General features: G+C 35.3%; 6 protein-coding genes across 7 annotated transcripts; 3 read left to right on the forward strand and 3 right to left on the reverse strand.

Moving 5' to 3' along the window:
* Nucleotides 1-866: 866 nt before the first annotated feature.
* On the reverse strand, nt 867-10300 carry Mrgn1 (Mahogunin ring finger 1). Of its 2 annotated transcripts, XM_077437038.1 has the most exons (13): nt 10071-10300; nt 4738-4856; nt 4412-4659; nt 4150-4337; nt 3925-4082; nt 3598-3840; nt 3340-3507; nt 3086-3262; nt 2695-2829; nt 2323-2593; nt 2122-2252; nt 1966-2047; nt 867-1882 (listed from the first exon to the last, which is right to left on the reverse strand). In XM_077437038.1, the coding sequence occupies exons 1-13, from the start codon at nt 10156-10158 to the stop codon at nt 1728-1730; spliced, it is 2163 nt and encodes a 720-aa protein (XP_077293164.1). In that variant the 5' UTR covers nt 10159-10300; the 3' UTR covers nt 867-1727. The 2 variants fall into 2 exon arrangements, with proteins under 2 accessions (XP_077293164.1, XP_077293165.1); XM_077437039.1 differs by lacking the exon at nt 2695-2829 and having other exon boundaries at nt 876-1882.
* A 2180-nt stretch (nt 10301-12480) lies between these two features.
* Nucleotides 12481-15932, forward strand: MED9 (mediator complex subunit 9). The gene is made up of 3 exons (XM_077437072.1): nt 12481-12814; nt 12973-13078; nt 13582-15932. The coding sequence occupies exons 1-3, from the start codon at nt 12555-12557 to the stop codon at nt 13720-13722; spliced, it is 507 nt and encodes a 168-aa protein (XP_077293198.1). The 5' UTR covers nt 12481-12554; the 3' UTR covers nt 13723-15932.
* LOC143916145 (protein NCBP2AS2 homolog) lies at nt 13745-14011 on the forward strand. The gene has a single exon (XM_077437074.1). It carries the CDS (start codon nt 13745-13747, stop codon nt 14009-14011), a length of 267 nt encoding a protein of 88 aa, XP_077293200.1.
* GTPBP1 (GTP-binding protein 1) lies at nt 14226-20563 on the reverse strand. The gene is made up of 14 exons (XM_077437040.1): nt 20387-20563; nt 19498-19625; nt 19317-19428; nt 19015-19204; nt 18764-18942; nt 18522-18685; nt 18312-18434; nt 18123-18238; nt 17906-18050; nt 17654-17836; nt 17440-17575; nt 17224-17357; nt 16404-16583; nt 14226-16330 (listed from the first exon to the last, which is right to left on the reverse strand). The coding sequence occupies exons 2-14, from the start codon at nt 19606-19608 to the stop codon at nt 16124-16126; spliced, it is 1980 nt and encodes a 659-aa protein (XP_077293166.1). The 5' UTR covers nt 19609-19625; nt 20387-20563; the 3' UTR covers nt 14226-16123.
* A 2148-nt stretch (nt 20564-22711) lies between these two features.
* On the forward strand, nt 22712-24332 carry RpL10 (ribosomal protein L10). Its single transcript, XM_077437068.1, has 4 exons — nt 22712-22889; nt 23445-23750; nt 23832-23994; nt 24072-24332. Exons 1-4 carry the CDS (start codon nt 22867-22869, stop codon nt 24240-24242), a joined length of 663 nt encoding a protein of 220 aa, XP_077293194.1. The 5' UTR covers nt 22712-22866; the 3' UTR covers nt 24243-24332.
* PolH (DNA polymerase eta) lies at nt 24273-27230 on the reverse strand. The gene is made up of 8 exons (XM_077437037.1): nt 27050-27230; nt 26836-26970; nt 26666-26768; nt 26363-26591; nt 26179-26296; nt 25955-26095; nt 25497-25879; nt 24273-25417 (listed from the first exon to the last, which is right to left on the reverse strand). The coding sequence occupies exons 1-8, from the start codon at nt 27181-27183 to the stop codon at nt 24324-24326; spliced, it is 2337 nt and encodes a 778-aa protein (XP_077293163.1). The 5' UTR covers nt 27184-27230; the 3' UTR covers nt 24273-24323.
* Nucleotides 27231-27855: the final 625 nt, after the last annotated feature.

Raw genomic sequence — 27855 nt, forward strand, 5'->3', positions numbered from 1 at the left:
GGCGCCTTGGTTATCCGGGCTCTACTCATTAGTTATTACACATATGTACCTGCTACGAGGCGACATTATTTTATTTTATTCTTACGACCAGTGGTGAATTTTTGTGAGATTTCTGGGCGTCTCTATACACATATATGTATATGTACATTAGACGAGAGTGAAAAACGTAAATTTTGGATTTTCATCGATGGATCTGGTGGAAAACTTATTGTAAATTGTCGTATCAAAAGAACATTAAAAAAAAAACATTTATCTCAAACAATATCCTATGTTAAACCAATCGATTTATGTCAACAAAAGTTTTGAAAAAGTATGCTATTTTCATATATCTCTTTTTTGACAACTGTTTCAACTTCTTTTTTATTTAAAAAAAGAAGCTTAATATTCACCTATTGAAATTTGATATAGTCGATTATGATAAGTTTTGACTGATAAACGAGAATTCATAGTCGCCCTTTCGCTCTAGTCTCCACACAAAGCGCAGTTCACTCGCAATAGGTGTTTGTTTGTAAGTATGGTAAACAGGTTACGTCGCAAAAGTGAATCGCTACCAGGATAATCGCCGCTACGAAAATCGCGTGCGCGGATCTCCCTTTTTTAATGTTTAAATTTACTCAAATATTACTGATAGAAAACGCACAAATTTTTAAAAATTCCGCACGTAATTTTTATTCGCGGATTTGATTTTTTCCTGTGGTTATCGAATATAGACGAGAGCCGTGCTTAATGCATTTTTGGAAATGCATTCGTGCGCTCGTAAAAGCCCCTCTGATTTTTATTATCGTCTACGGTATTTTGAGAAGACAATAAAAGTAAAACTTTATTTGCACATCAAGTACAATGAGATGATAGTAAAATTCAGAAAAAAATTTATTATAAAAATGTATTTATTTACATTACAAATTTGTTTACATTTTTAAGGTATATTTTATAATAATACTAATCAATTCGAACGATGAAAGTGGGTTTAGCTGCTATGACAGACAGCAAATAAAAGGATACCCGAGAAATTTTATAAATTGCAAACACTTAAGACATGAGATACATTGTACTATATACACAAAATACTTTCAGCTAAAATCTAATTACATTATACATATAATAGTTACGACAAAAATTTTAATAAAACAACGATGTAACAAATAAAATAATATCATTTTAATCACAAAACAAATCTATCCATAGATTATGTAGTTGAATATTATAAAATACTTTTAAGAATGAATATACCTACTATATATACTGTCTAAAAAGAAATAAACAATCACGGTTCAATAATAATGTATACCCATCGGAGTAATTTTAAATACCCAAATATAAAATCTACATATACATACATAAACAATGAATTATATACTGCGAAATAACGAAATATTGTATGCACATGACATAATTTGATAAGACAATATCTCTATCACGAAATAAATAATATAGATATAAAAAATAGCTTAAGAATTCAAATTAAATGAGTTATAAATATTTACATATTGATAAAACTATAAAATAACAATAACAATTTTATTTTACTATAAATTAATTTCTTATAAGTTTTAGAACCTCAAAAAGATTAAATACTGAATATCATATATATATATTTTTTTTTTACTTGGCTTATGTTTGTTTTTCAGATATAGGAAAGTTTAAATTAAAACGAAAAGTTTTAATTAGTACACGTTTTTACAAGTTGGAATGTAATACATAAATACATGTGGTAAAAATGCGAGTGTTCACTTTTCGTGAATTGTACTTTGACACAATGTACTGTGAGGATGATGAGTTGGAACATTTGGCGGATTTACTCCAGCTAACAGTTGTTTGGTTGATGAAGATGAACTATACGAATCTCCCGATGACCTATTACTAAGATGGCTCAAAGGAGTACCTAAAATAATGGAATACATATATGTATTGATGTTTTTTTTTTTTACTTTTCGGACAACATAAATAATAAATAAACTGAAATACCTGGCAAAGAGGTAACATGATGTGGTAGTGCCCAACGTTGTGGAGTACTTTCCGTTGAACTAATTATGTTTCCAATTGTATCCTAAAAACGCATTTTTTTTTTTTGAAAATTATAGATTATACGTATTTTGTATCCTAACATGCAGAAGTCATTACGTTCTTTATGTTTGCTTGCTGATTTGGCGAAGACAAAATTGTCGTGTGAGTATCTTCTGGAGTAAAGTAATCTGAATCCTCCGCTGGTACACCAGTTTCATTTTCAGTTAAACAAGGGGGTCCAGCGACAGCTGTATTCAAAAATGTAAATAAGAAAACATTTTACAATTACTTCAACTTCAAAATAAATTTACTACGCACAAGCGCTGGAAAGCTGTTCCGGTTCATCCGTGTCAGTGTCATCGATTGGCTCAAGCACAGCTTCCAAATGAAGAGGTAATCGCCCCACCGAGTTCTGTCCATTTTCAATTAGATTAATTGAATCATTTTTATTTCTAGGAACGGCATCATTACATGATTCTGTTAACAATGGAGATAACTTTTCAGTCTCACTGTCACCTTCACAGTCAAGTTCACCTTCTTGGCTTTCAAGTTCGGCATCCAAGTCATCAACATTATAATCGTCGTCAATCTGTAAAGTGGTCGACGATTAATAAACATATTTAAAAATATCATACAACTACTAAATATATAAAAACGTGATTGAAATGTCAATGAAAAGTGTACACTTACGCATTTATTCTTTTCTTGAATAATGTTATGATTTGCTTTTATTCGGTTTGATGATAATAAAGGACTACTAGCAGCTATTTTAGAATTAAGATTTTTGTGTTCTTCTTCTCGGGCCAATAATACGGACATACGAAACTATAGATAGGGAAAGCACAGTAAGGATAGGCACATAATAATTTTGACATGTATTGAGACAATCACTATGCGATAATTATTGCAGTGCATTGAAAAATACTAATACAAACAAAAGCACTCACAAACAATGAAAAATAAACATATAATAATTTTAACAAACATTTGTGAATTTAGAAGAGTTCTAAACAACGCAAATCAAATAAAAGCAAAGTAAGGCATTGAAACCATTTTGTATTTGTAAAATTACATTATTTACCTCGGATGCATTAGCTTGTGCAAGAGCTCTATCACGGGGACTTTTTCCTTCTAAATCTTTGGATGTTGTCTTGTATGTAATTGCTGGAACACTTTTGATTTTATTGTTGGCGCCAATGCTATTAGATGAATGCCTTTCTAAACTACACCGGTTCAATCGCGATTCTGCTTCAACAGTCTAAAATAAATATTCAGATAGGAAATGCGAAATTTTTTTTTAAGAATATTCACAATCAGAAATCAAAGCAGTATTACCTGTATGGATAATTCTCCATCGGCAAGTGGAGTATTATTATTAGCTGATGTCTGATGTGGCGCTAGCGGAGTTGGAGGGGGTAGTTGAACTCTAACAGGACAGGGACCATTTAATGCTTCGATTAAGGACACGGCTTCATATCCTGCAGGGATATTTTCAGAACTTCCCTGAAAAATTTAAGCGTTGTTTTTTTTTTAATTTTCTAATGAATATCTACATATAAGCATATTATTATGTAAATAAGTGATGGGGTTTACATCTGGAGGACTAGCTGGAAGATGTTGAGCTTGTCCAGTTTGCTTTTGTAATGCTCTAATCTGAAGCAAAGCACGGAATGGAGCTCGGCATATGGGACAATTGTTGGCTTGGTATCGCAGTGAATCAGCGCATGAATTACATAAACACAGATGCCGACAAGGTAAAATTAAAGTATCGCGAACATCACACATGCATATAACGCATTCACTGCCATTATCTTCACAATCTTCATCACCATTAACCTTCAATTAATTTCATAAAAATAACATTAATTAATGGAAACAATCGTCTGCAAAAATTGTTCGAAGCTCATCTTCAATTTTTACCTTACTGTTATCCAAATTTTTATTTTCAATTCCATATATTTCTTGCAACAGATAACATAAACCATCAACGTAAAGTTTTTGTTTTAAGGCTTTCAAAACATAGGTCCCATCAGTGTGCTTTTCTATTACTGCTATTGTTGTATGCGATTGACGTAATTCTAAAAATTATTGCAAATTTAATTTTCGAATACTATTATCATTTTTTTAGTAACTTATATGAAATACCTTCAGAGCCTTCTTCCACAACACAATGTATCGCTATGGGCAAAACATCTTTTTCTGGATTGTATAGAAGGTCTTCCTCTGAGTACTTGCTTGGATCAAAGATATGAGTAGTTTGACAAAATTGTTGATTCGCACCCCGTTTGTACCGATAGGTATGAGAATTCATAGTTGAGTCTTTTGGATTATAACTGGAAAAAAATGACAGTTTAATAAAAAAAAAGAACAAAACAAATATTGGATCAAATAATTTTTTAATACATACACAACACCATTTGGCGTGAATTCTTCTGAACAAAAATAATATATTGTGATACAACAACGAGAGTCACAATCAAAAGTGAATTCTATGTTAAACTGTGTGCTTCTAATCGGTATGGTGCCATCGCCTTGATCAGCTACTTTCCCAATTGGATCTGCACAACGAACAAAACGTAGAGATTCTTTTCTAATATTTACAAGACTTTTTAGAGTTTTTGTCGGTTCGTTGGCTTGGGGCGGTGGATAAGGAAACTAGAATAAAATTGATTAAATTAATTATTACATTACTTGAAAATTTATAAACTGCATTAAAGTGAAGAATATTTTTACCGGAGTTGGGCGACTCCCTAAAAAATTTAAATCTGCATTTTCACCAAACAAGTATGCCTCTGGTTGTGGCGTGTCGAATCTTTCTCCCCCCATGATGAAATGGCTTCCAAAATAATTACCTAAATTCATATGTGCATAATCAATAAGCGTATAAATAAATTCAACAATACAAAATATTATATATAAAATAAGTTACATATAATAATAATAATAATAATAGTTTTTTATTCCAGACGATGAGGAGAATAGTGCAATCCCCAACGCCCATATAAATAATATATAGATAATAAAAAAAAAAAAAAAAAAAAGTATTGAAAAATAGTTAACAAAAAATAAATAAATAAATACATAAGTAAATATATAAATATTACTGATAATAAATAATAATAATAATAAATAATAATAATAATAATTATAATAAATAAATAATAATAAATAAGTCTAATAATAATAAATAATAATAATTTTATGTCTATTCAAGGCGGTCGGTGTAGCAGTTCCATCCATCGAACATACAATGAAGAATGCAAATGAGAAGATGCAGCAGCAAGAAGACAATTAGGCGATAAAAATATACGAAGACGTAGAGAGGCCGCTCTCATCCTGAGAATGGCTTCAAAATGAGGCACATGCCCTTCTACAAACATTTGCGACGCGCTACAGCTCCTAGGTAACCCGAAAAGAGCACGGTAACAGTTGTTGTATTGTACCTTTATCTTCCTCATCGTCTCCCGCTTGTATCTGGTCCATAATTCACCAGTATAGAGGCTAGTACAAAAGGACATAAATAATTGTCTCTTAACCTCTACACTGGAGTGGAAAAATCGTCTAGCCAGCATATTTGCCCTTACACAAATGGCTCTTCTTTGTCTTTCGATGTCACGGTCATCAGATAGATCCTCCGTCAGCAAGTGTCCCAGATACTTGACTTCCCTAACAGTTTCAAGATTACGCCCATCTAAAATAATGTTGGGGACGAAATGAGGACCTCGACCGTATCGGAAAATCAATACCATGGATTTACTCGTATTATACCGCATATTATGTTCTGCAGCATAACTCGAGCAAACTTCCAGGAGGCGATTCAGAGCTGACGGAGAAGGCGCCAAGATCACCATGTCATCCGCATAGCTGATGTGGTTACTGCATATTCCTCCTATGTGGCAACCAACTCCAGTCTGTCGAAGGCGATGTGAAAGTTCATCCATGTAAAGGTTGAATAAGCCAGGAGACATTGACCCACCCTGTCTAACCCCGCACTTCAAAGAAGCGGGATCAGAGTATGAATTCCCCCAGCGTACATGGCTGAACTGATTCCGGTGCCAGGATGCTAAAAACCTCACGATTTGACTTGGAGCTCCCCTTTTTAAAAGTTTGGACCAAAGTAGATCATGATCCACTCGATCGAAGGCCTTGGATAAGTCTAGAAAACAGGCGTATACGGAAGTTTTTCGCGATGTATAAAAATCCACTACCTGTTTTAAAGTGTAGATGGCCATGTCCGTCGACGAGTGCTTCTTGAATCCAAACTGCTCATCAGCTGACAAAAGGTAGCCACTTAATCTGCAACTCAATATCTTCTCTAGAATTTTAGATAAAATGGTGGCTAGAGCAATAGGACGATAGCTGTCAATGACTGAAGCATCAAGCTTTGATGACTTGAGGACAGGAACAATAGTCGTCCTTGAAAACTCTTCAGGTACATGTTCATGCAAAATCATCACATTGAAAAGCCTTGCTAATATGATGAAGAAATTCTTACCACTATGCAGAACATGATCCGTACTAATGCTGTCCCAACCAGTTGCTTTCCCTCCAGACATTGACCTTAACGCAGTTTCAACTTCTTCGCCAGTTATGACGAAAAACGAATCTTCTGAGATAGACATAACCATATCAGCCCTGCCCATCAAATCCGACTCTTTGAAATGCTTGCTAAACATATTGGCAATACTCCGATGGTTGTAGATTCCATTAATATGTACCGGGATAGTACTGTTTACTGCTAAAATAGCATTTGTAGCATTCCAAAATTGCTTGAATTCTTTATTTCTATGATATAGGGCTATCTTGTCCATAATACTTTGATTAGCGTTGCGTTGACATACCTTCAGTGCAATTTTAAAAACATGCCTAGCATGACGACGTCGGTCGGCAATTTCTCCTGTAGAAGGGCGGCCCGCTGCGACCCATTCTATAAATGAGTTCCTCGAATCTAGGTAGCGTGCCGCTACCTGATCGTTCCAACCAGGAACCACCTTAAACCTCTTATCATTATACTGATGCGTTGGTGAAGAAAATGATGTCGAAGCGGCATTTCTCAACACATCTACAATCGAATAATAGAGGTAATTAATGGAAGTCCTATGCTCAGTATCAGTGCATTTTCTCAAATTGCAATTTTGAAGATTATTATCACATACAATACGATCCAAAGAGTTAATTACTTCTAGTGAATATGCAATTATGTCGGAAGGGTTGCGTGGCATCCAAGTTGCAATGTCGCGATGACGATAATTGTGATATGGTCTCGAACGATTCAGACCATTCGAAGCAATTATAACAAAAAGCGGACGATGATCTGACCATACTACGTCAGTGTGGACTTTAAAATCTTGAATGGATCCTAAAATTCCTTCAGATGTGATACAGTGATCCAACCACCGTAAGGAGCCGTGTGCGTCACTAACATATGTAAATGTATCAGATGGAAGACACGCATAATCATGAATCCTCAAATGATTTTCTTCACAGAAGGATAGTAGTTCGTTCCAAAATAAAGAGCCAGGATGAGCATTAAAATCACCCATGACAATAAAATTCGAGCGACTATGATCTTCGATAGCGGCATTAACAATGCCCAAGCAAGTAGTAAAATCTTCAAAGTTTTCTGGTTTTGCCGTCGGCATATATACATTAATAATTAACAATTCAATATCACCTTGCTGAATTTTAATGCAAAGTAATCTCGGATTATGAAGGTCAATTTGGGTGACTGTAAAAGTTTTTTTGTACAATATACCAACACCACCATAGGGACGTCCAACTAAAGGTCCATTACCGCTGTCCACTGCAGATGTACCAGTGCCTTCAAATGATGGATGGAATCTTCTCAAGTATACAGTTTCAAATTCTAAAAACCATGTTTCTTGTAACAAAATAACGTCGGCCTCATTACATAGTTTGGAAATGTAGGATTCAGTACGTCGAAAAGAGCGACAATTATAGCTGACGATTGTTATTGTTTTGTCCCCCATTAATATAGTTTTTTCGGAAACGTCGGAAAACAATTCCGGTCGGCCATAAATCTTGCACGAGCAGTTTTGTTGCATTCGTGGCTTCAGTTGCAACAATGAAAGACTTGAAACCACATTTTGTTCGAGATGGTAGTTCTTTTAAGGTGAATTTGAAATTTACTTTTTTCTTTAAATATCTACTAATTATTTCGACATTCGTCTCTAACGAGAATCTAGAGATGTAAATTTCAGATTCTGGAATTACAGCTTGCAATTCAGAATCCTTGCAAGTGCCTCTTAAGTTGGCACTTCGTCTAATGTTTTTTTTCGTTTTAACTAATTTGAAATTATCGTTGTTATCATTTTCAGCTAGTGGAGCGCCAGCACTGGTTGACACTCCCTGATTGTTTGCATCGTTCGATGTAACATTTTTCGAAGCGCCGCCACTGGTTGACGCTCTCTGCTTGTTTACATTATTCGATGTAACATTATTCGATGCGTTCGGCACAGGAGGTAGTTTCGATTGGCTATTATTTTTGTTGGTTTTATTAGTCTGCTTACGTACGGCATCCGCAAAGGTTCCGGTTTTTTTTAATATCTCTTCCACCAAGTTAGACGCATTCAAATCGCGATTTGAAACATCGTAAGTGATCTTGTTCATATCTTCGCGCAACTCAGCTATTGCATCCTTAATGAGAGAAATATCATTCGCCCCACCCTGAGACTTCAGAACTCTCACCTCTTCCTTCAAATCTTGAATGGCACTCAGTAGTGATGTAACATCAATCGAATCGAAAGAAACAGGAGGCAAACGTCGCAGGTTGACAGCGCCAAAATTTGGTAGAACAGACACATCTGTTTCTTTAAACATTTTAATAATGTCTTGAATACATCTTAACTTTTTTAGATCACCTTGTCGTCGTGTATCTCGCACATCAGGCAGAAGTGAAATGAGCACGTTTCTCGCCACCATCATTTCATCCTCAGTAAAGAAGTCGCATATTTGGACAAGTGATACTTCATCTAGGGTGTCTATCTTATTGCGTATGAACGCCAGAACTTCGTTAATCACCACTCTACAGGCACAAATCGTGGCCATATCGGTAGAAAGGTAGGTAAACACGTCCGTCTGTGTATACCACACAACGCGAACTCATATTATGGAGAAGATAATATGTATATGTACATCCTGTTCGTTATATTATTTTTGTTTTTTACATTTTCAAAGGAAGATAAGATGAGTGATTCAACAATATATGTACATATGTTACTATAGGAGAATAGTCGAATTATTATTATTTTTTAATCTTTCCCATAAAAATATATATCACATATAAAATATGGACTGTGAAGCTTATATATTTCCTCCCGTTTTGAATTCAATCCCAAAATAACGACTCAAAAAAAAAAACAGAAAAATTTTGAACGCAATTAAATTTTATTGAATATTTGTGCAATTTCGATCAGATTAATCAAAGACGAAAGATACACTAGAGATAGATTAGTCCAGTGAGAGATAGGCTAGACAAAATAGATAGATTAGACCAATATTCTTCAAAAAATACTGAAAAGTTCTGTGAATGATTTCTATATATGTACATATAAGCATTCATAACGTCAGACACAGAAAACATTACCATATACTACATGAAATAAGAATGTTTGTAACTAAACATGCACCTGAATTGACTTGCAAAAATAAATTACATCGATTGAATTCGAGTGATCACCAAATTTAGACTTCCTTTGAAAATTGTCACCACCTGGAAGGATTCCAAAATTAAATAGAAATCGACAGACAAGTGAGAAAATAAAGTTGTGTCAAAGAGAATAAGAATCAAATGTGTGACTACTGAGGTTGATATCATCCAATATAGCTTAATAAACAAATTTTAATAGTAGGTACATTATAAACGAAAGGACCAAGTAAAAGTGTTCAGTGATTTAAGTATGGAAAACAATTATCTGGACCGAAAGTAGATTGAAATTGCCAATACAATCATTGGACACTCTTAAATAAGGCGCGATTGGATAAGATTCGATCAGTTTGCCAGTTAATTATTATTGGCCAGTGCATGTGTGTATGTGGTGTTTTACCTGTGGGTGGTGGGTATCTGTAAGCGTGTGCGGCCGCCACATCTGCGTGCTCAGCGGCTGCCGCCTGACGAGACCCCAACGACCCCATCGCAATTCGCAATTCGCAATTCACAATTCACAATTCACAATTAGCACCACCACACCCTTTATCTACCGTCGCTGCCTAATATATTACAACTACTGATCATCAATCACCACCACTCTCACATCTACTGTCAAACTGACAATATGACCCAAATTGCTTTCACATGTGGCCATATTCTAATTTCTTTCTTGCGGCATTAATTTTCATTCTCTCCACTAAAGAATCTGCAGTAATTTAATCGTTCGGTTTTTTAAAATGAGACTTTCACAAATTTGATTTCTTAACAACTTTTATTTCTAAATGTTTTAGAGTACCGGTACCTCATGTACCTTCAGTACGGGTCTACGTGACTTGACAGAATGTTAAATTACAGAATACGCAAATATCGGAAGGCAAAGATCGAAAATCGAAAGATCTTAAGTCGAAAGATCAAAAAAAAATGGTGCATGGTAAATGGTACATACTCACTTAATTTGCGCGAGCAGGATACAACAGGAACAAGTGGAACATGTTTTTCCTCCCGTATTCTGCGCGCGCACATTAACATGGGTCAATACGACAGTTGTATTTGTCAGATGTCAGGTGCAACCTGGGTGATTCCCAGATCGTAGGAAGGATGAACGACAAGGACAATATTCAATTCACTCAATTGTATTAATTGCATCATGAATAAATATATTCATTGCATTTTTTTTATCGCCCCTCCCTAAAAAAGCTTAACATTCCAACGGGCGCGCTGTCGTAAAATTTACAACAAATGCGCTTTATCGCATCTCCTACTTTTACCACTTAGTGATAAGCATCGAGCTTCGAGCTATTCGAAGGTCAGTGTTTCCCGAAACTGCAGGCGAATCGGTTGCGCTTAGAAGTTTTTGTGAGTCATCGATATTTGGGAATTTCCGTTGAGCGTTCCGTTGAATCCTTTACATGCAAGTAGCATTCTGCAGTTGATGTGGTTTGTAATTATTGTAAGGATGAAAATATTAATTTTGACTAATAGATAATATTGATTCTGATTAATAATTTTAACTAATGATCGAACAGGTCGATAAAATATTTTGTTTTTAAATGTTAGCATATTTAGAGTGTTGTTTTGGTTTTTTGTTTAGAAAGTAAATATATATACTTTTTAAAGTATTGTAATTTATCATTTTTCATAACCTTACAATATTTCCTTAACATTTACATAAAGAAATCACCATTTAAGGTCTGTTTATACTTAACAGCACTGCACGACTCCATTTCAAATATGTCATTTTATTACATTTCTATTCATATCTACCTACACGTCACGTTCACAGCACTTTGGCCGAGTGCAAGGCAAAATCGGCTTACTTATACATTACAGACCATGACGATACGGCGCAATATTGCTTACGTCGTATTGTCGAGTACTTACAATATGAATGCATATACGTGCATTCGTAGCTACGCGTCAGAATACAAGTAAGCAAAAATGTTTTGGCGTTTATCGAACGAAAAATGATGTATAATCACGCTGTTGTTGGAAGAAGAAGCTCAAGAAGACAATAAAAAAGCACGGAGGCGTTTTGATGTGCATCCCATGTTAAAAAATAGAAAAACCGAAGGAGAGTTTTGGACACTGTATAAGGAGCTTGTGGATGATGGACAATTTTTTTTTAAACATTTCCGTATGAACCGATACCAATTTGAAACAATACTGGATAAAATAAAAACACAAATCACCAAAAAATCTACAAAATTTAAGGAAGCATTGTCAAAAACTCATTGTCAGCGCCAAAACCATGTCGAAAGATTGAACAGCTGTCAACTGTCACTATCGATAATTGGTCCAAAACAGCAAAGCGGCAGACTCATGACTACCAAAGAATACTTTTCGTACGGCCGGATACCTGCTGAAGTCAGTACGTGCCGACTAGGTATGAACGGTAATTGGACTATTCGTCACATTGGGGTGGTCACAAAGACAATTTTTGCCATGAAAATCGCGAATACACAATATTTGGCACTCAAGTTCTCGTTACTATGATAGTTATCGTTAGTATGATGGACTTTTCGGCTGCCAGATGTTCCGTTATAGAGATTTTAGTGACTTTGTGACCAGTAATCACCGAACCGTATGAACAGACCTTTAAATAAATAAAACAGCATTTAAATGGATAAAACTTGATGACGTAAAATTGACGACATGCGCCTGCTCAAAGGAAATAACTCCGCGCGCCCGCTGGAAGGTTAAACAGAATGTCAAAATAACGTTTTATATTGAAGTCAATTCGATTGTGATCGTCGTTCGCCGTTCGCCGTTTGACAATGGCATGGCGCATGGCATGTCAGGTTGGCAGCGCGTGGGCTATTACTATCGAAAGCCGGTGTCGGCGTTTCGTCGGGGAGCGGGAAGCGGGAAGCGGGAAGCGGGGATGGAGACGGTGGGCGTGGGGGCGACGGGGCCGGGAGGGGGCGCGGGGGCGGCGACTCCGGGGGCGACGGGAGTGGGGGCCGGAGTCGGAGTCGGAGTCGGAGTCGGAGCAGGAGTGGGGACGGGCGCGGGCACGGGCGCCAGCACTCCTACGGGAGCGGAGACGACGAGCCCCGTGGGAGCGCCGGTGCCGGTCGTGTCGGCGGGGGCTCGCGACGTCGACGCCGACGTCTTGCCGCTCGTCTACGACATCATCCGCAGGTCAGCTTTTTACTACTTTCCTTCACTTCACTTCACTTCAAAAGTCAAAAGTCTTTAGTCGTGAGTCGAGTGACAGACAACTTTTGACAGCTGTCATTTCTTGTCTCCTTACGGTTGGTAGTGACTCTCACTCTCCTACTCTCGCGTTGACATTTCAGCTTGGAGCGGGACGCACACGACAGTTCGACGAAAGCTCGCGACTCCCACGACTGCAGTGTTAAAGTTCTCGAGCTACACGCCAAACTTGACAAAGCACGTGCACAGGTAAAACATTTCACTATTATCTAACTTAACCTAAAAGTTTGTTACGTTGGCCCCATGTATTTGTGTTGTCGATATTTATATTCAAAAGTCATCTTCGATACTTTTCATTCTACATTCATCTTCTCGTCGGAAAGATTGTTCATTCATTTATAAAACTAAAATTAACTATTATGTTAAATCACCGTTGCAATTTTAAAACTTGAGAACTCACTCATTATCCTACGAGGCAGCCATTTAAACTTTGGCGCATTCAGTACATTAGCATACCAGGTGCTATTCTATTATTGGTACTATATATGTGTATGCTATTTATGACGTCTGTCGACGAAAAACGTAAGTCACCCTCAACACAACACACCAGTCATCGACAAACAGCACTTTAAATAAAATACTTATGTAATCGCGTTTTCAAATCAACCGGTTTGCAGTTTACAATTATTATAAAATTACTCGGATCAGTTTTGTTTTGTTTTGTATTACAATTTTGACGTTTTTTTTTTTAGATTCGCCGATTGCCTGGAATCGAGTTCAACAAACAAGAACAATTAAGACAGTTTGAAATTTTAAGAAACCAGTTACATTTGAAAAGAGAACTGTTACAAAAATATAGGAACATGTGCTCATTCGATACTCCATTCCAGTAAAAGTGAATAAACTCGTATCGAAATGCCTCTCAGGTTTTTGTTTCGATATTTAGCTAATAATGAACAGTTGGTCCAACGTATAGCTGAATCTTATCCCGTTCGAAAGGCAGCGAGATTTTGCGTATCCATCTACTATCGCACTCAAAACATTGCGAGGGAAAGTTTGCCCCCGACTGATAAATTTGACGTAGCGTGGATGCGTTCTTTTTTAAGTCGTTTTAAAGACAATCTTTCGCACGGTATTAAAGATGCACAGCAACAGTTGAAAGATAAAGGGAAAAGAAATTGATAAATAGGATACTTTATCTGAATTTGTATATAAAATTGATTGTGACGAATGCCTGTTGAAACCAATTAAATTTTAAAATTAGATGTATGTAAGAAAAATGTAATAAATAAAAAAAAATTAATTATAAAATACTTTCGATGATTTTAATTTTTGCATTAGTTAAATTTATATGCATAGGTTGGCGTATTGTGAAATTAGTAAAAAATAACTAACACCATTTTCATGAAATATTTATTATTTATCTTTCATAATTCAATTTATAATTTTCAAGTTTTTTTTTTTTTTAAATCTAACACCATTTTTAAAATCAAACACACTGTTAGGAAAAATATGTATTTTTATAAAATATCGATCTCGTGAAATGTAAAAAGCATAAAGTATTTTTAGATTTTTTTTATTTTATAATTAGTAAAAGAGAAATCACGTCACAAGTTCAATGTTGTAAAATTGATTTAAATGTAACCTTATTAACTTACAAATATTTAAGTAAGCTGCTTATAAAAGATAAAAAGAACATTCATATCAAATTAGCTAGAGTTCTCTGCTGTCGAATAAGTCTTGTGCAATACTAAAATTGTTTTAGATCATTTTGTACATTATAAATACTACCTCATTACATAATAATAAATATGCCGAAAATACTTTTATTTACAATATTGGAAAAATTTAATAAAATTTGTATTGATTCGAGTGGAATCATTTGATAACTGAAGCAGAAACCAAACAAAAACAATGTTAACTTCATTAATATTGTGTGTGGCAATTGTAAAAACGAAAACGTAGAACGCAAAATCCAATATTCAATCACTTTCACTTTGAGAAATAAAGTTAGTTGAATGTGTATCATTAAAAAGCGTACTTTGATTCATATTTATGAAAATAATTATTGGAATAGGTTTAACCGTGTCAATTGAAGTCATCCAAGAAATAAATAAACGAAAATTTTCTAAAGAAAACGATTTTAATATACCTGATGTTTTCAGATCTAGTTTTATATCGTACATATTTAAATTAATGGACATTGAATTTCTGATTTATTTTTTCAGCTATCAACTGAAAATGTCAATATATATGTATCTTTATTTAGTCGCAGGTTTCGACTGACAAAACTCAATGATGTACAACAGTTTTTATAAATATAATATTTACGTATGTAAGGTAAAATTCATGGCGTGGAGTCATGGAGTCGTAGCATTTCAAACGTAGTCAGAGTCGTAAAAAATCAACCGACTCCGACTCCATTTTATCATTTTGATTAATTAATAATATTACAATATGTGTCAACCAGTCTCCAATTTTATTGAAATAAATCCACTAATAAATTGCAATTGAATAATATCTTTATAAAACTCATGAAATTAAATTACATTATAAATAAAAACGTAGAGTTGCACGTATGTATTTTGATGTTGTGGCCAAAACCGATTAATTCCTGCGTTTCGTACTTTTTTTTATTGAAATTCGTAGACATGCACTATGAATATACTTAATTTTTTATATTTTGAAAATCGCTATTATTTTTATTACCAACAATTTTATACATTGGCAAGAAAAGTCGATTTTTCTAAAAGCGTTCCAAGTTGAAGTCGGGACTCGAATCATGAGATAAAATCGGAGTCAGTAAATTTTGAAGCGACTCCACAGCCCTAATAAAATAAGTCATTATGTGAAAATTTATCGAGAAAACGTACATACATAATATGTAAGTGTTTTAACAAACGTGCTAAAGAATAGTCTGCCATTTTAAAACTTAAACTTTTTGAATATTCCAGAAAAACCACATATCAACAAATTTCCACGCACATTTATGTATCTTCTATGAATAATAAAATATTTTTTAAATCACATTTTGTCGATATGTAAAAATATAAATTTTCTCAGAACACCCAAGTTTAAAATGGGTGCATACCATTAATAAACCAAAAAAAAAAATCACAAGAATTTCAACTTAAATCTAATCAACAATCGAACGGAAGACGTTGCCATATTTATACAACTGTATTACTATTCACATTGCAGTGTAAAACATGAGACAGTGTTTACCATAATATTATTGTAATAATAGCGTCTACATTTTCCGAAAATATTTGTAATACTCGTATCATACTTTCATTAATTTTGAACACTCAGCGTGATAGATTGTTGCTCGGTCGTACTGATATTTTGTTCTGGTTGTACGTCAACTTCATTATTGGCCGCATTAGCTTCAGTTGGCTTTTTCCCTCTAGACTTGCGGTTTATTACGCGCTGTTGGTTATTTTCATTTCTTTTATCGTTTTGAATTTCGAATGGAGAGCCTGTATTTGTTACTTCTGTTGGCTGTACAAAAAAAAACCTCATTAAATATAGAAAAATAAAATATATCGCGCGGTATGTTTTCAATCAATCATACCAGGGGCATGTGTTGTTGTGGACAGGTTGTTCCGCTGTGATTTTGAGAATCGTGCGCTTGGTTTTGTTGATTTCTTCCGTGCATCTTATTAGGCTTTGTTCTCGGGGGTTGCTGAACGTTATTGGAATGTATTAAGCGTACTACATTTCCAACCGCTTTCGTGCGTCCCTCCCGGAAAAGCTAAAAATTATTAAAAAATATCGCTTTCATGTATACATAGTTGTGATTTTGCAACGTACATGTGGATTCTATCAAATTTTACAAAGCTACATTTGTGTATATGTTACAGTTGAAGTATATTTTGTACTATATACATTTGTAATATATTTTGACTTGTTGAAATATATTCCATCTAACCCACGTAAGTTGATTCAAATGGCGACTTACAATTCAACTGGTCAAAATATATTACAACTGAAAATACAGTTCAACTACAAGTTGGTACCCGTTTAGATGAGAGGTTAAGTTTTCATGAAAATGTCACTCAACTAGTAAATTGAGTTGGAAAGTCACATTTTTGTTTTGAACAGATTCTTAGAGTTTGATCGTAATATGGTACTCATTACCTTTGCTCGTAATAACTAGCAAATATTAATGCATTGTTGGATTCCAAAGCATTCGTAAAAACATCAGAACTGTCAAAACTCAACTGTTATACATATTACAACTGACGCTCATTGTTGAAAGTGTATTTGCGCTTGTACATAGAACTATGATTTACTAGTTGAATTGTATTAGAATATGAATGACTTAAAACGCCAGTTGGAATATATTACAACTGAATATATATATGTACATAAATAAAAATTATTATAGTTACCATTCTCTGTCCCGGTTTGATATATTCTGGATGCTTGATGAAACGAAATCGAACAATGGCTTTATCGCCTGTTCGTAAAAATTCTTGTGACATACCCAAAATTGAAGCTGTCTGTCGAATACTTCCACAGTGAACTAATAAAGTTGTAAATATTTGATTTTAATTTAAAAGTAGCTTTATTTAAAATTGAATTGTTAAAACTATAAAACTAATTACCCATTGCTTGATAACTTGAAAGGATGGTAGTTGGGTGATGTAAAACTAATATTTCACCATCAAACTGCCAACACGCTTGCGGATTCAACGCTGGAGAAACCATCACCATACCTTTTCGTATTTGAGATCGCTTAATCTATCGGAACCAATATTATTGTATAAATTCATCATTCATATTGTATTGGAAACTATCATTTCAATGATGATGTATTACCTTTTTTAAGGCAAAACTGGCTGTTTGGCCTCCTTTCACCTCGCGTACGTTCATTCGCTTTCTGTGAATACTTTTCACGGCAATCGGTATAAAACGACCTAACAGATCTGGTCCTAATAATAGAGTGTCGTTCAATCGAATTGTACCTTGTAATGTCGTCCCCGATACCACTGTCCCTACACCCTATCACAAAATTAAAATTAATAGATGTTTTAAACCATTTAAAGAAACAATTAATATGTGTGTAATTACTGGAACGGAGTACGTGTCATCTATTTGAAACTCGGCTGGCTCTTGATCTCGACTCGGCATTCGTGTATTTAATAAATTTAAGAACATAGTAAGGAGATCCAAATTTTCACCGCTCATGTTGGATACTTGAAATATCGGACACAGCCTAAAAGTGTTTTCACAGAACGATTGAATAAAAATTACAATTTAAAGACATATTATATTTTGTTCTTTTAACCTTTCAGAAACGAAATTAGTTGCACTTAAGATGACATCATCACTTGTTTTAACCATTACTGGAACTTTTCTACAGCCAGGAGATTTAAGTAATCTTATCAATATCTTTAAATTTTCCTGTAAAAATATTCAACGTTAACAAGTTTTTGCGTGAAATTAGCACTTCATCAAATTGCATCATATTACATACAGCCAATACATTCGGTGGACACATATCAATCTTTGTGACAACTACAAAAACGGGTACTGATAGTGCAAGAGCTAAACCAAGGTGTTCCTTTGTCATTCCAACAATACCGGCATTGGCACCAATCTGGAGTGGTTGTAAAAAAGTATTAGTGAGTGTTAATGCAAGATTAATATCAAAATTTCAGAGCTGACTGATATTTGAGTATCTCACCATCAACATTCCAAAATCAGGAGCATGTCCTGTCATACCAAATACAGTAGTTTTTAAGTAGCGCTCATGTCCGGCAAGATCAATGAAAGTAATTACTTTTGAAGATTTCGTGCAAACGTTTACCCAATCTAATGTTCCATGGGAAGGTTTGTTTACAACGTTTCCTATAATATAAAAATAAAATATTTCAATTAGCAGAATATCTTTTGGTTTTAATGCTACGTGTTTAGTATTATATTCACCTAAACTGTCGAATCCAAGTATATCATTTCCAACTGAACTAGTTCGTCCACTTTCAATCTCATGTTTATGTCGAAATAGTCGTTGTCGGGCATAGCCTCTACCATTATCTAATTCTCCATGAGTTAATACACCCAATAAAGTAGACTTTCCAGCATCGACATTACCAACAACAGCAACTCTGCAACAAATTAACATAAGATTAAAATTTTAAATAATTAAGAGATAATAAAATATCTTATTTATAGCATACCTAATTTCCATGAAATCTGCATCTTCAAGTTTTTTCCTTAGCAAATATTGCCCTGTTAGTAGTTGATTTGGAGGAGAACCTTTCCTTTGCCGCAGCTCCACACACGCCGCTCCTATGTCAGTGGAAAGAGCTTGTAATGATGCCACAGAAGCGTTGTAATCAGCTTCGCATAGCCCATCTTCAGTATCGTCTAAAATCAGATTAATTTTTCATTACATAGATTTATAATAGTATGTATTTAAAAATGATTGACAACTTATTCATATTTATAATGGTGGAAAATTTTGAAATTAAAAAGTTACCTTCGCTTATACCAATTTCATATATGATTTCACCTCGACCGACTTCAATTTTTTCCATTAGTTGTTTTTGCAATAGATCATATTGTTCTTCTGTCGGGCTGATTAAAATATTCTGATAAGAGAAATAACATTAATATGATTTTTCTGACAATAACGTAGAAAGAATATTCATGGTTATTACTTTTCCACGAATCGAAGAATAGTCTGTTAGTGGTTTTTCGTCAGCAGCTTCTGTTTCTTCCGAAATAGATATTGGTGGTTTAGCAGGTGAAGTCTTTGGCGGATCCATCATGCTTAAGATATTTTAGACTGGAAAATATAAACAATATATTGAAAATATTTAAAGAATTTGTAAAGATATTAATACAATAGCGAGAATTGACAATGCTTCCAATTTTTATTACTCATAGTAATCAAGTGATGCAATAAAATGTAACAAAAACAAAGGTGATGTTGCAATTAGCTTTTATAATGTATGCAAATGCAAATTTCTGCAAAAATCAAATAACACTTTCCGTAAAAACAAAATATAATAAAAACTATGAAAAATGAAGCAAAATTTATTTCCAAACAAATTCTTCTATATTTAATAAAACATAAATTCATATACTATTGAGATATTAAGATAGACAAAAATATATTTGTTTTTTCATTGATATTCATTTCTAGTTGAATATTATTATTAACTTATTGTGTCAATTACGCATTATTTATATGGTGTGATGCAATCCTGGTTGAAGTGATGATAAATATAAAAAAAACAATAAATCAATTACAGATAATTATAATAATTTTGTTTGTTAATTTGAAACAAAAACGAGCATTCACAAGTAATATAAACATCAATAATACATCACAGGATTCATAAAATCTAATCTTTTTTTAGATATCGAGTATAAAACTGAATTCATGTATGTTAGGAGAGATTATATTTAAAAATGTTTAGATAAGATAAGTGTTCGACTAGTGTTTGGATGTTTTTGGCGCCGAATCAAGTAATTGTATTTGGGCGGGCGGTTGAGTCGACAATGTCAATGACAATGGTGGGTCGGTGGATTTCGCCAAATTACCTGGAGCTTCCCTCGCACTCACATTGGCTGAGCGATCGCACAGTCGAAATTGCAATCACAACCAAAGCGGTACCACTTCGGATTGCACAACTCGGCTACTAGATGGCTGATATCTGTCACCGACGTAGGCGAGACGTCACCGCACTTTATTTATAAACGATACTCGACCCTAATATCACCATTCACAACCATATCTCGAGCAATATTTCACCATTTCAATATAGGACGATGATAGGATGGAGTCAGTGGCCACCCACGAGATTTCGCAATGGCGAGCTGTGCGGATAAATCATCGGTTTGCAGTAATGCTGCATTTAGACAAGGCCAATTGTTAATACATTTCACTAAGCCAAGCCAATGGAATGTCTTATGCTGCATTTACACGAGGCCAATATTGTCTTGGCTAAGTGGAATGTCTTAAAAATTGGCCTCCTGTACATGCAGCATTAGTAAAGGGCAAATAAAACATCCGTAATTTATTCGTAGTGAATTTTTGACTGCGTTTGGATACCCTCTCTCTTTCTGTCGGATGAGTATAAGGGTTCGGTGATTACTAGTCAAATGTGAAACAGTCACAGGACAACCGGTCGCTCTAAATCGGTCACACGTGATCACCCGTCACGAGAAAACTGGTCACACCCTAAAATCAGTCACGAGAAAATTTGGTCCGATTTTAGAGTGTGACCAGTTTTAGTGTGACGGGTGATCACGTGCGACCGATCTAGAGTGACCGGTTGTCCAGTGACTGGTTCACATATGACTAGTAATCACCGAACCCTTATACTCATCCGACAAAGTCATTTATTGCAGTTTTTTAGTATAGCTAAATAAAATATTCTTAATTTGCTTGTGGCGGCTTACCTCGTACTTTTATATGCATGCTATTTTTGTTTACTTTCGGTCACAGATATGTAAAGAGCTATGCTGCATTTACACAAAACCAACATTGAATACATTCTAATGAGCCAAGTGGAATATGCATTCCATACATATGTACCAGTGGTGACTCGTCCCTATGGGCTGCGGAGTTGCAGCCCTCTCAGTATAATACAATTGCATGTTATCTTTGTTGTCCATATGGGCTGCAAGCTGCAGCCTCCCAGTATAGTACATATGCATGTTATTTTTGTTTGTATTTGATCACCGGTATGGTGAACGAGCTACTACAGCCCGATTCATATCGGCAGTCCCCCTACTATGGATTCTCACGAGCCGCCATTGATATGTACTACACTGGGAGCAGTGCCGGTTTTAGGGGGGGGGGGGCTGGGTCGGTGGGCGCCATATAAGTTAGGGCGCCACACGATACGCCAAAGGTGCTTTAAAATTTAAAATTAGAGTACCATAAGCCTGTAGAGATATAGCACGACTTGTGATATCACCTATTTCCCTCATCGAACCTAATCTGTACAAATGACATCATCGCGTCCTCTTCTCGTACACGAAAGTTAGCCGTGGCCGAAATACTTCGTCCAGCTTACCCATAAAGGCGATTCGACTCGCTCCGGATACGCAATCACGAGTACACGGGAAATCCCAAGGAGCTACGCAACTACGCATCAAACATCGAACACAAAGGAAGACCTCGACCCCGTCGGAATCTTCCAGAACGTGATCTCACCAGCCCAAGCAACACCTTTATAAACCAGTGTATCGTCCCCAGATGCCAGTGAGCTTCAGGAACTCAACCTAGCTCGTTCCAGTGAATCCTCTACCTACTTCGCTGTACATACAAATACACCTGTATTAATCGAGTAATAAAGATCCTCTTCAAAATTCAACTGAATTTCCATAGGCCGGGAAACGGTCCAAAACCTTCAACCCCCTTATAAGCCATTCAAAATTTTAGATTAGAGCGCCAAAAGCGAATGTTTTTCTAAGGGTGTTAAGAAAAAATTGCCCGGGGGCACCATCGGGTGTAAGGCCGGCACTGACGAGTTGCTACTGCACAAGGCCAATATTAAATTTTGGCCTCCTGTAAATGCAGCATAATAGGAAAAAAAACTTTGAAGTGATCGAAGTCAGCATTCTATATATTTGTAATTATGTTTTAGATTTATATAGGATTTTAATTAATTTAAGAACGATGAAACAAGAACATTCATATTATACTAGGAGGGCTACAGTCCATATGGGCCAGATGGGCTGCCACTGGATGGAGGTCTGACTAAATTATACGAACCAGCTTTTAGAAATATAACTCAAACCATATTTCGTATTCACTCGACCCGAGTTGGCAATTAATTTGTTCACCAAGAATCGATTGAATGATATGTGAAACTGTATAAAATATTTTAAAATGATTGATAAGATGCGGAAAAACATGAGTAGGAATATGTGGAGTGTAGTGTTGGTGGTGAAGTTGGCAGCAGTGGGCACGAGCAGGGAGCCGTTCTCTTTGGGGCAGCGCGTGGCGAGCGGCTGTCATTTTCGTTCTCTCCGGGTGAATCGGGTGAATCCCCGCACATCCGGCTGCCGAGATGGGGCGACGCCCCGCCAGATGGTAAATACTCCTCGTCGCTCTCTTGGCTTCCGCTCACCGCGTCACTTCGGAGCTCATCCACCGCTAAAAACCGAACCTTCGCAAACATCACCTCATCTCGACCTTTACTTCTTCCACCTTGCAGTCTTTCAACCGTTCAACCTCCAAATTGTCCTCTTCTCCGTTTTAAACTGGTTCATTTCACTCCTCATCAAATCTTTCTCCTCCGTTGTCATTACGTCTAGTTCTGACTTGTTATCGTGGAATCCTAACCTATTCATTTGCACTACTCATTTCTTCAACGCACCTTAATTTCAATATCTTGGACACACTTTCGACAAGATTTATATTTATTTACGAATTTTTAACAAGTGTGAAATGTGTGGAAGCATGTTTTTCGTATTTTACCACGTTTCTTCCAGCAGCATGCTTCGTGGTATAGAACTTATATTGTATTGAAATACTCTGTAATACTATTAAGTAATTTGTGTAAAAATGAGACCAGCCAATTGAAAATTCGCTTGTTGCTTCTCTATATAGTAAAAAATATGTAACGTATTTATTTTTTTGTTCTAGTTATCGCTACTGCAAAAACAAACCGTACCCTAAATCTCGGTTCTGCAGAGGTGTCCCAGACGCCAAGATCCGTATCTTCGATTTGGGTAAAAAGAAAGCTTCGGTCGAAGACTTTCCGCTATGTATTCATTTAGTCTCCGATGAATACGAACAGCTCAGCTCGGAGGCTCTGGAAGCCGGTCGCATTTGCTGCAACAAGTATTTGGTGAAAAATTGCGGCAAGGATCAATTCCACATCAGAATGAGACTTCATCCGTTCCACGTTATCAGAATCAATAAAATGTTATCGTGCGCTGGAGCTGATAGGTATATATTGTGAAATCTGATGATTTTAATTTCATTGACTTGCTTTGACATTTTACTGATAATGTCCTGTCGTCGTTTTAGGCTCCAGACTGGAATGAGAGGTGCTTTTGGTAAACCGCAAGGAACTGTAGCACGTGTGCGCATCGGTCAACCCATCATGTCGGTGCGTTCGAGCGACAGGTACAAGCCTGCCGTCGTCGAGGCTCTCAGACGTGCCAAGTTCAAGTTCCCCGGCCGTCAAAAGGTCATTATTATTTTTTATTTTATAATCACCATTGAATTTATAAATAATAACTAATTTTCAATCGTTACTTTTTTCAGATCTATGTATCCAAGAAGTGGGGTTTCACTAAGTATGAGAGAGAAGTTTATGAAAATCTACGTGACGATAATCGTCTGGCTCAGGATGGTTGCAATGTCAAATACCGTCCTGAACACGGACCCTTGTCATACTGGAAGAAATGGCAAGCAGAGCTTGTTCAAACTGTGTAAATTTTGAACATCAATAAAAATTTCGTACTATTATCATTTTGTTTTATTGCAAGATCAAAATAAAAAACATACATTTTAATGTTATTTTTGAAAAAAGGAAGAAATACTTTTGGTAGTTTTCGTCTCGATAGTGGAGACCTTGGTTTCATTTTTTCTTTTTTTGTGACCTACACTCAACTCACTGGCACGATTAGTCACAATTGGTTTATTTAGCTCTATTTGTAACCTTCTCGCTTCGTGATAATCTAAATGTTCTTGATATTTTGACTCTTCTATTGCTTTACCACATTCAGTACAAGTGCTATGGGTTACATTTGCATCAATCTTTTGATTGTTTTGACTGGTAATCTTACTAAATAATTTAATGATTGAATTGTTTGGTGCCGGTTCGTCAATTCGTTTTCTCTTATTGCTGTGTTTGATATCCAAAGTGGGTTTGGAGATACATTTACTATTATTTATTGTTTCGTTAACTTTCCTTTCTTCGTTTCTTAATGACATGGCGAAATGATAATCGTTGTGTGTTGACAATTCAGATTCGACTATATGTGCATTGCATTTATCGCATGCGACTGTTTTTTGCGGTGCTTCGGTTTCTTCTGGAGTATTATTTAGATTAGTTTTGTTTAGAGTGTCCGAGCTGAAGAATTTAGATATGGAAAATGTATTCCGTGATCTGATGATTTCGCGTTTTTCGTTACTATCTTCATTTGGGTTTATTTCGTTATCTAAACTGTTCTCTGATACGTTTGGATCAGATTTTTGCTCATCAATGTTCAACTTGGAAACTGATGCGCCTGGTGATTTTTCATGAACGTCATCTGTATTTGATTTAGCAGGTGTAGTGAATTTTTTAAAATACTTCACAAAGAAAGAATTTTGAACTGAATCATTTGAATCATCCGATTGCACGTGTTGTATTCCATTAGCTTTCGAATTTATTGATTGTTCTTTGATCAAATGTGTCGTATCAGCTACGTTTTTTTGTATTTCATTTGCTTCCTTACTCGATTTATCGACTTCAACATTTGGTTCTTTACTTTTCTTCATTTGACCAAAAAAATCTTGAATGTTTTTGCCTTTTGAGTTTGCATTGCTCATGTTTTCAAATTTTCCAACACTAATTCCAAGAAACGTAATTGGACTTACCAATACCATTTTATCTTGTGGAATATCTAAAAATTCCCAAATTTTATGACGTTAAAATACAATTTATATATGAGATTTATAATTTATTGTACTAAATAGATTTACCTGAGGTTTCAACTTCAGGAACACAAAATGGTTTTGAGTCTTTTCTGATTAAATTCAAAGAATTAACGGCTAAAGAGGCAGCACAGAAAATTTCTTCTCTAGATAAATTTACAGACCGAGAACCAGATACATTTTTTCCCTTGGTTACTTGTTTTGTGAAACTCACAACCATTTGGGTAGGATATCTGTTATTTTCAGATGAATCTGATTCGAGTCTTTCTTGGATCTCGCTTGCTAGTTCTTTCAGCCAGTGAGATAAACTCGCAAAATCTGTTAAAGCCATTTTACCAGCAAATTTTTTACAGCATCCTATGCTTTTAGCATTAAAACGAGGTGTAACTGGCTCGTTATCTATTCCTCGGGCTATATTATAAAGCCAAGATCTATAAAATATCGATAGTTTTATTAAAATTATAGACGGCTGAAATTATTACAATATTAGATATGATAAATGATACCCATTCTTTTCATCAAATTTTTTTTGTAAATCCTTTTCAGAAAAATTTTCAAGTTCTTTCATGATGGATATGTTTAATGTTTTACATACCAGATCGCCAAACTTTCCTCCTAGATGTCTTATTTTATTTATGGATAGAGATCTAAAATTAAGAAATGTTAATTATATTGGCTAAAAACGATACAAATGTGTATACAATCAAAATAAAAGACAAAAACACTTTACTCAAAAAGATTTGCAACGCAGTTTTTTGGTAGAACAGTTTGTTTGTTAGGTTTATTCATGCCGCAAACCAATTTAGCCATTATTTTATTATGTGCAATACCAGCAGAACATCGGAAACCTGAAAAACATAATTCATTTAAAACGAGCTATAGTCGAATGTTTTTGATGATTTTGAATAAAATACCTGTTTTTTCGTAAACAGCAGTTCTAATTTCGCTCACAATAACAGCGCCGACAAAAAGTTTCAATGAATGCAACTGATCAAATCCAGACATTTCACAATCAAGTTCATTTCTATCATATACATCCGAAGAAAAACTTTCAATATTATCATATCCCAATATGTAAGTATTAGGTAAAAATTTGTCATGTATCCTTTCGCCCTTTGTATAACAATCAATTTTGGATGCAACCTATAATAATTAAGTAATAATGTATATAGTTTAAGAATACATTATATATTTTTTTTGATCAAATATGTACATACTACGTCGGTTATATCTAAATATGCTTCATCAATCGAAGCCCTTTCTAGTAAAGGTGTAAATTCTTGCAAAACATGAGCAACGTCCTTTCCAGCATCTCTGTACCTGAAAACTTATTGATTTTAACGGAAAGTTTAAAAATTAGGATAGCAAAAACTGATAATAATCTCACTTTGAAATATCAGCTTTTCCACGAACGCAGGGTACACTGGGCAATTGGATTTCAGGACACATTTTTTTAGCTTCATCTCCTCTCATGTGTCTCGTTACACCCTTAGAGCGGGCTATATAATTGACTGCAATAATTCTAAGAACATCGATAAACTGTAGCGACCTCAAATAGTTCAAAGTTGTATGTAATTTTGCATTAAATCATAAATCCTAACCCTCCTCCTTGCCATTGATTATACTGAACGACGGCTATAGGCTTTCCTTTCAATTCTGGATTCAGTTTTTCTTCAACTTGACAATAGAAACAATCCATATCGATTAAAACCACGACTCTTTCCGAAGACGTCATTGTACTGTCAAAAAATTGCGGGAACGCAATGGACAGATGACGGCTGTTTCATTACCTTTGTGCCACCCTCTTTTATAAATACTGGCCATTTTATATGAATATTGCCCTTTCATATTTAAATATTGACAAAAGTAGGCTAAAATACATACCAGTAAAATAAAAGCCGTTTTAATAAAAAAAACTGAATAGAACTACCAGAAATTGAAAAGGAAAATGTTTTAAATATATTTAAATAGTGTTGCGTAGGGCTGGGTGGAGGATCCAAGTAAAAGGCCAAAGTCGTGTCACAGCATTTATTGATGATTAAGGAGATACACGCACTGGCAGTGCTCCGTCCAGAATGTCTTGATATCGCCTAAGTACCGCCTTATAAGGGGCAGGTCTCTCAGGGCTTCCGGCTACTTCCCTATTGTTTAGGCATGTACCCGGATATGTATTCCCACGGGTAAACCGACTACTAGTCATATGTAAACCAGTATTCAGTTTTCACGGCACATTTCAGGTATTATTTCCTAATGCATGCGCGCTTTATGTGTTCATGCGTTGTTGTTTATTTTGTACTTGGTTATGTACAGTGTGGTTTTTTTATTAGAACAGTGATGTGCGGTTGTTCTTGTGCGATATTCATGAACAACCGTCTCGTTCTCCGACGAAAGAGTCTCTTAGATTGTA

Source organism: Arctopsyche grandis, chromosome 8 (genome assembly GCF_051622035.1).
Source record: "Arctopsyche grandis isolate Sample6627 chromosome 8, ASM5162203v2, whole genome shotgun sequence".
NCBI lineage: Eukaryota > Metazoa > Arthropoda > Insecta > Trichoptera > Hydropsychidae > Arctopsyche > Arctopsyche grandis.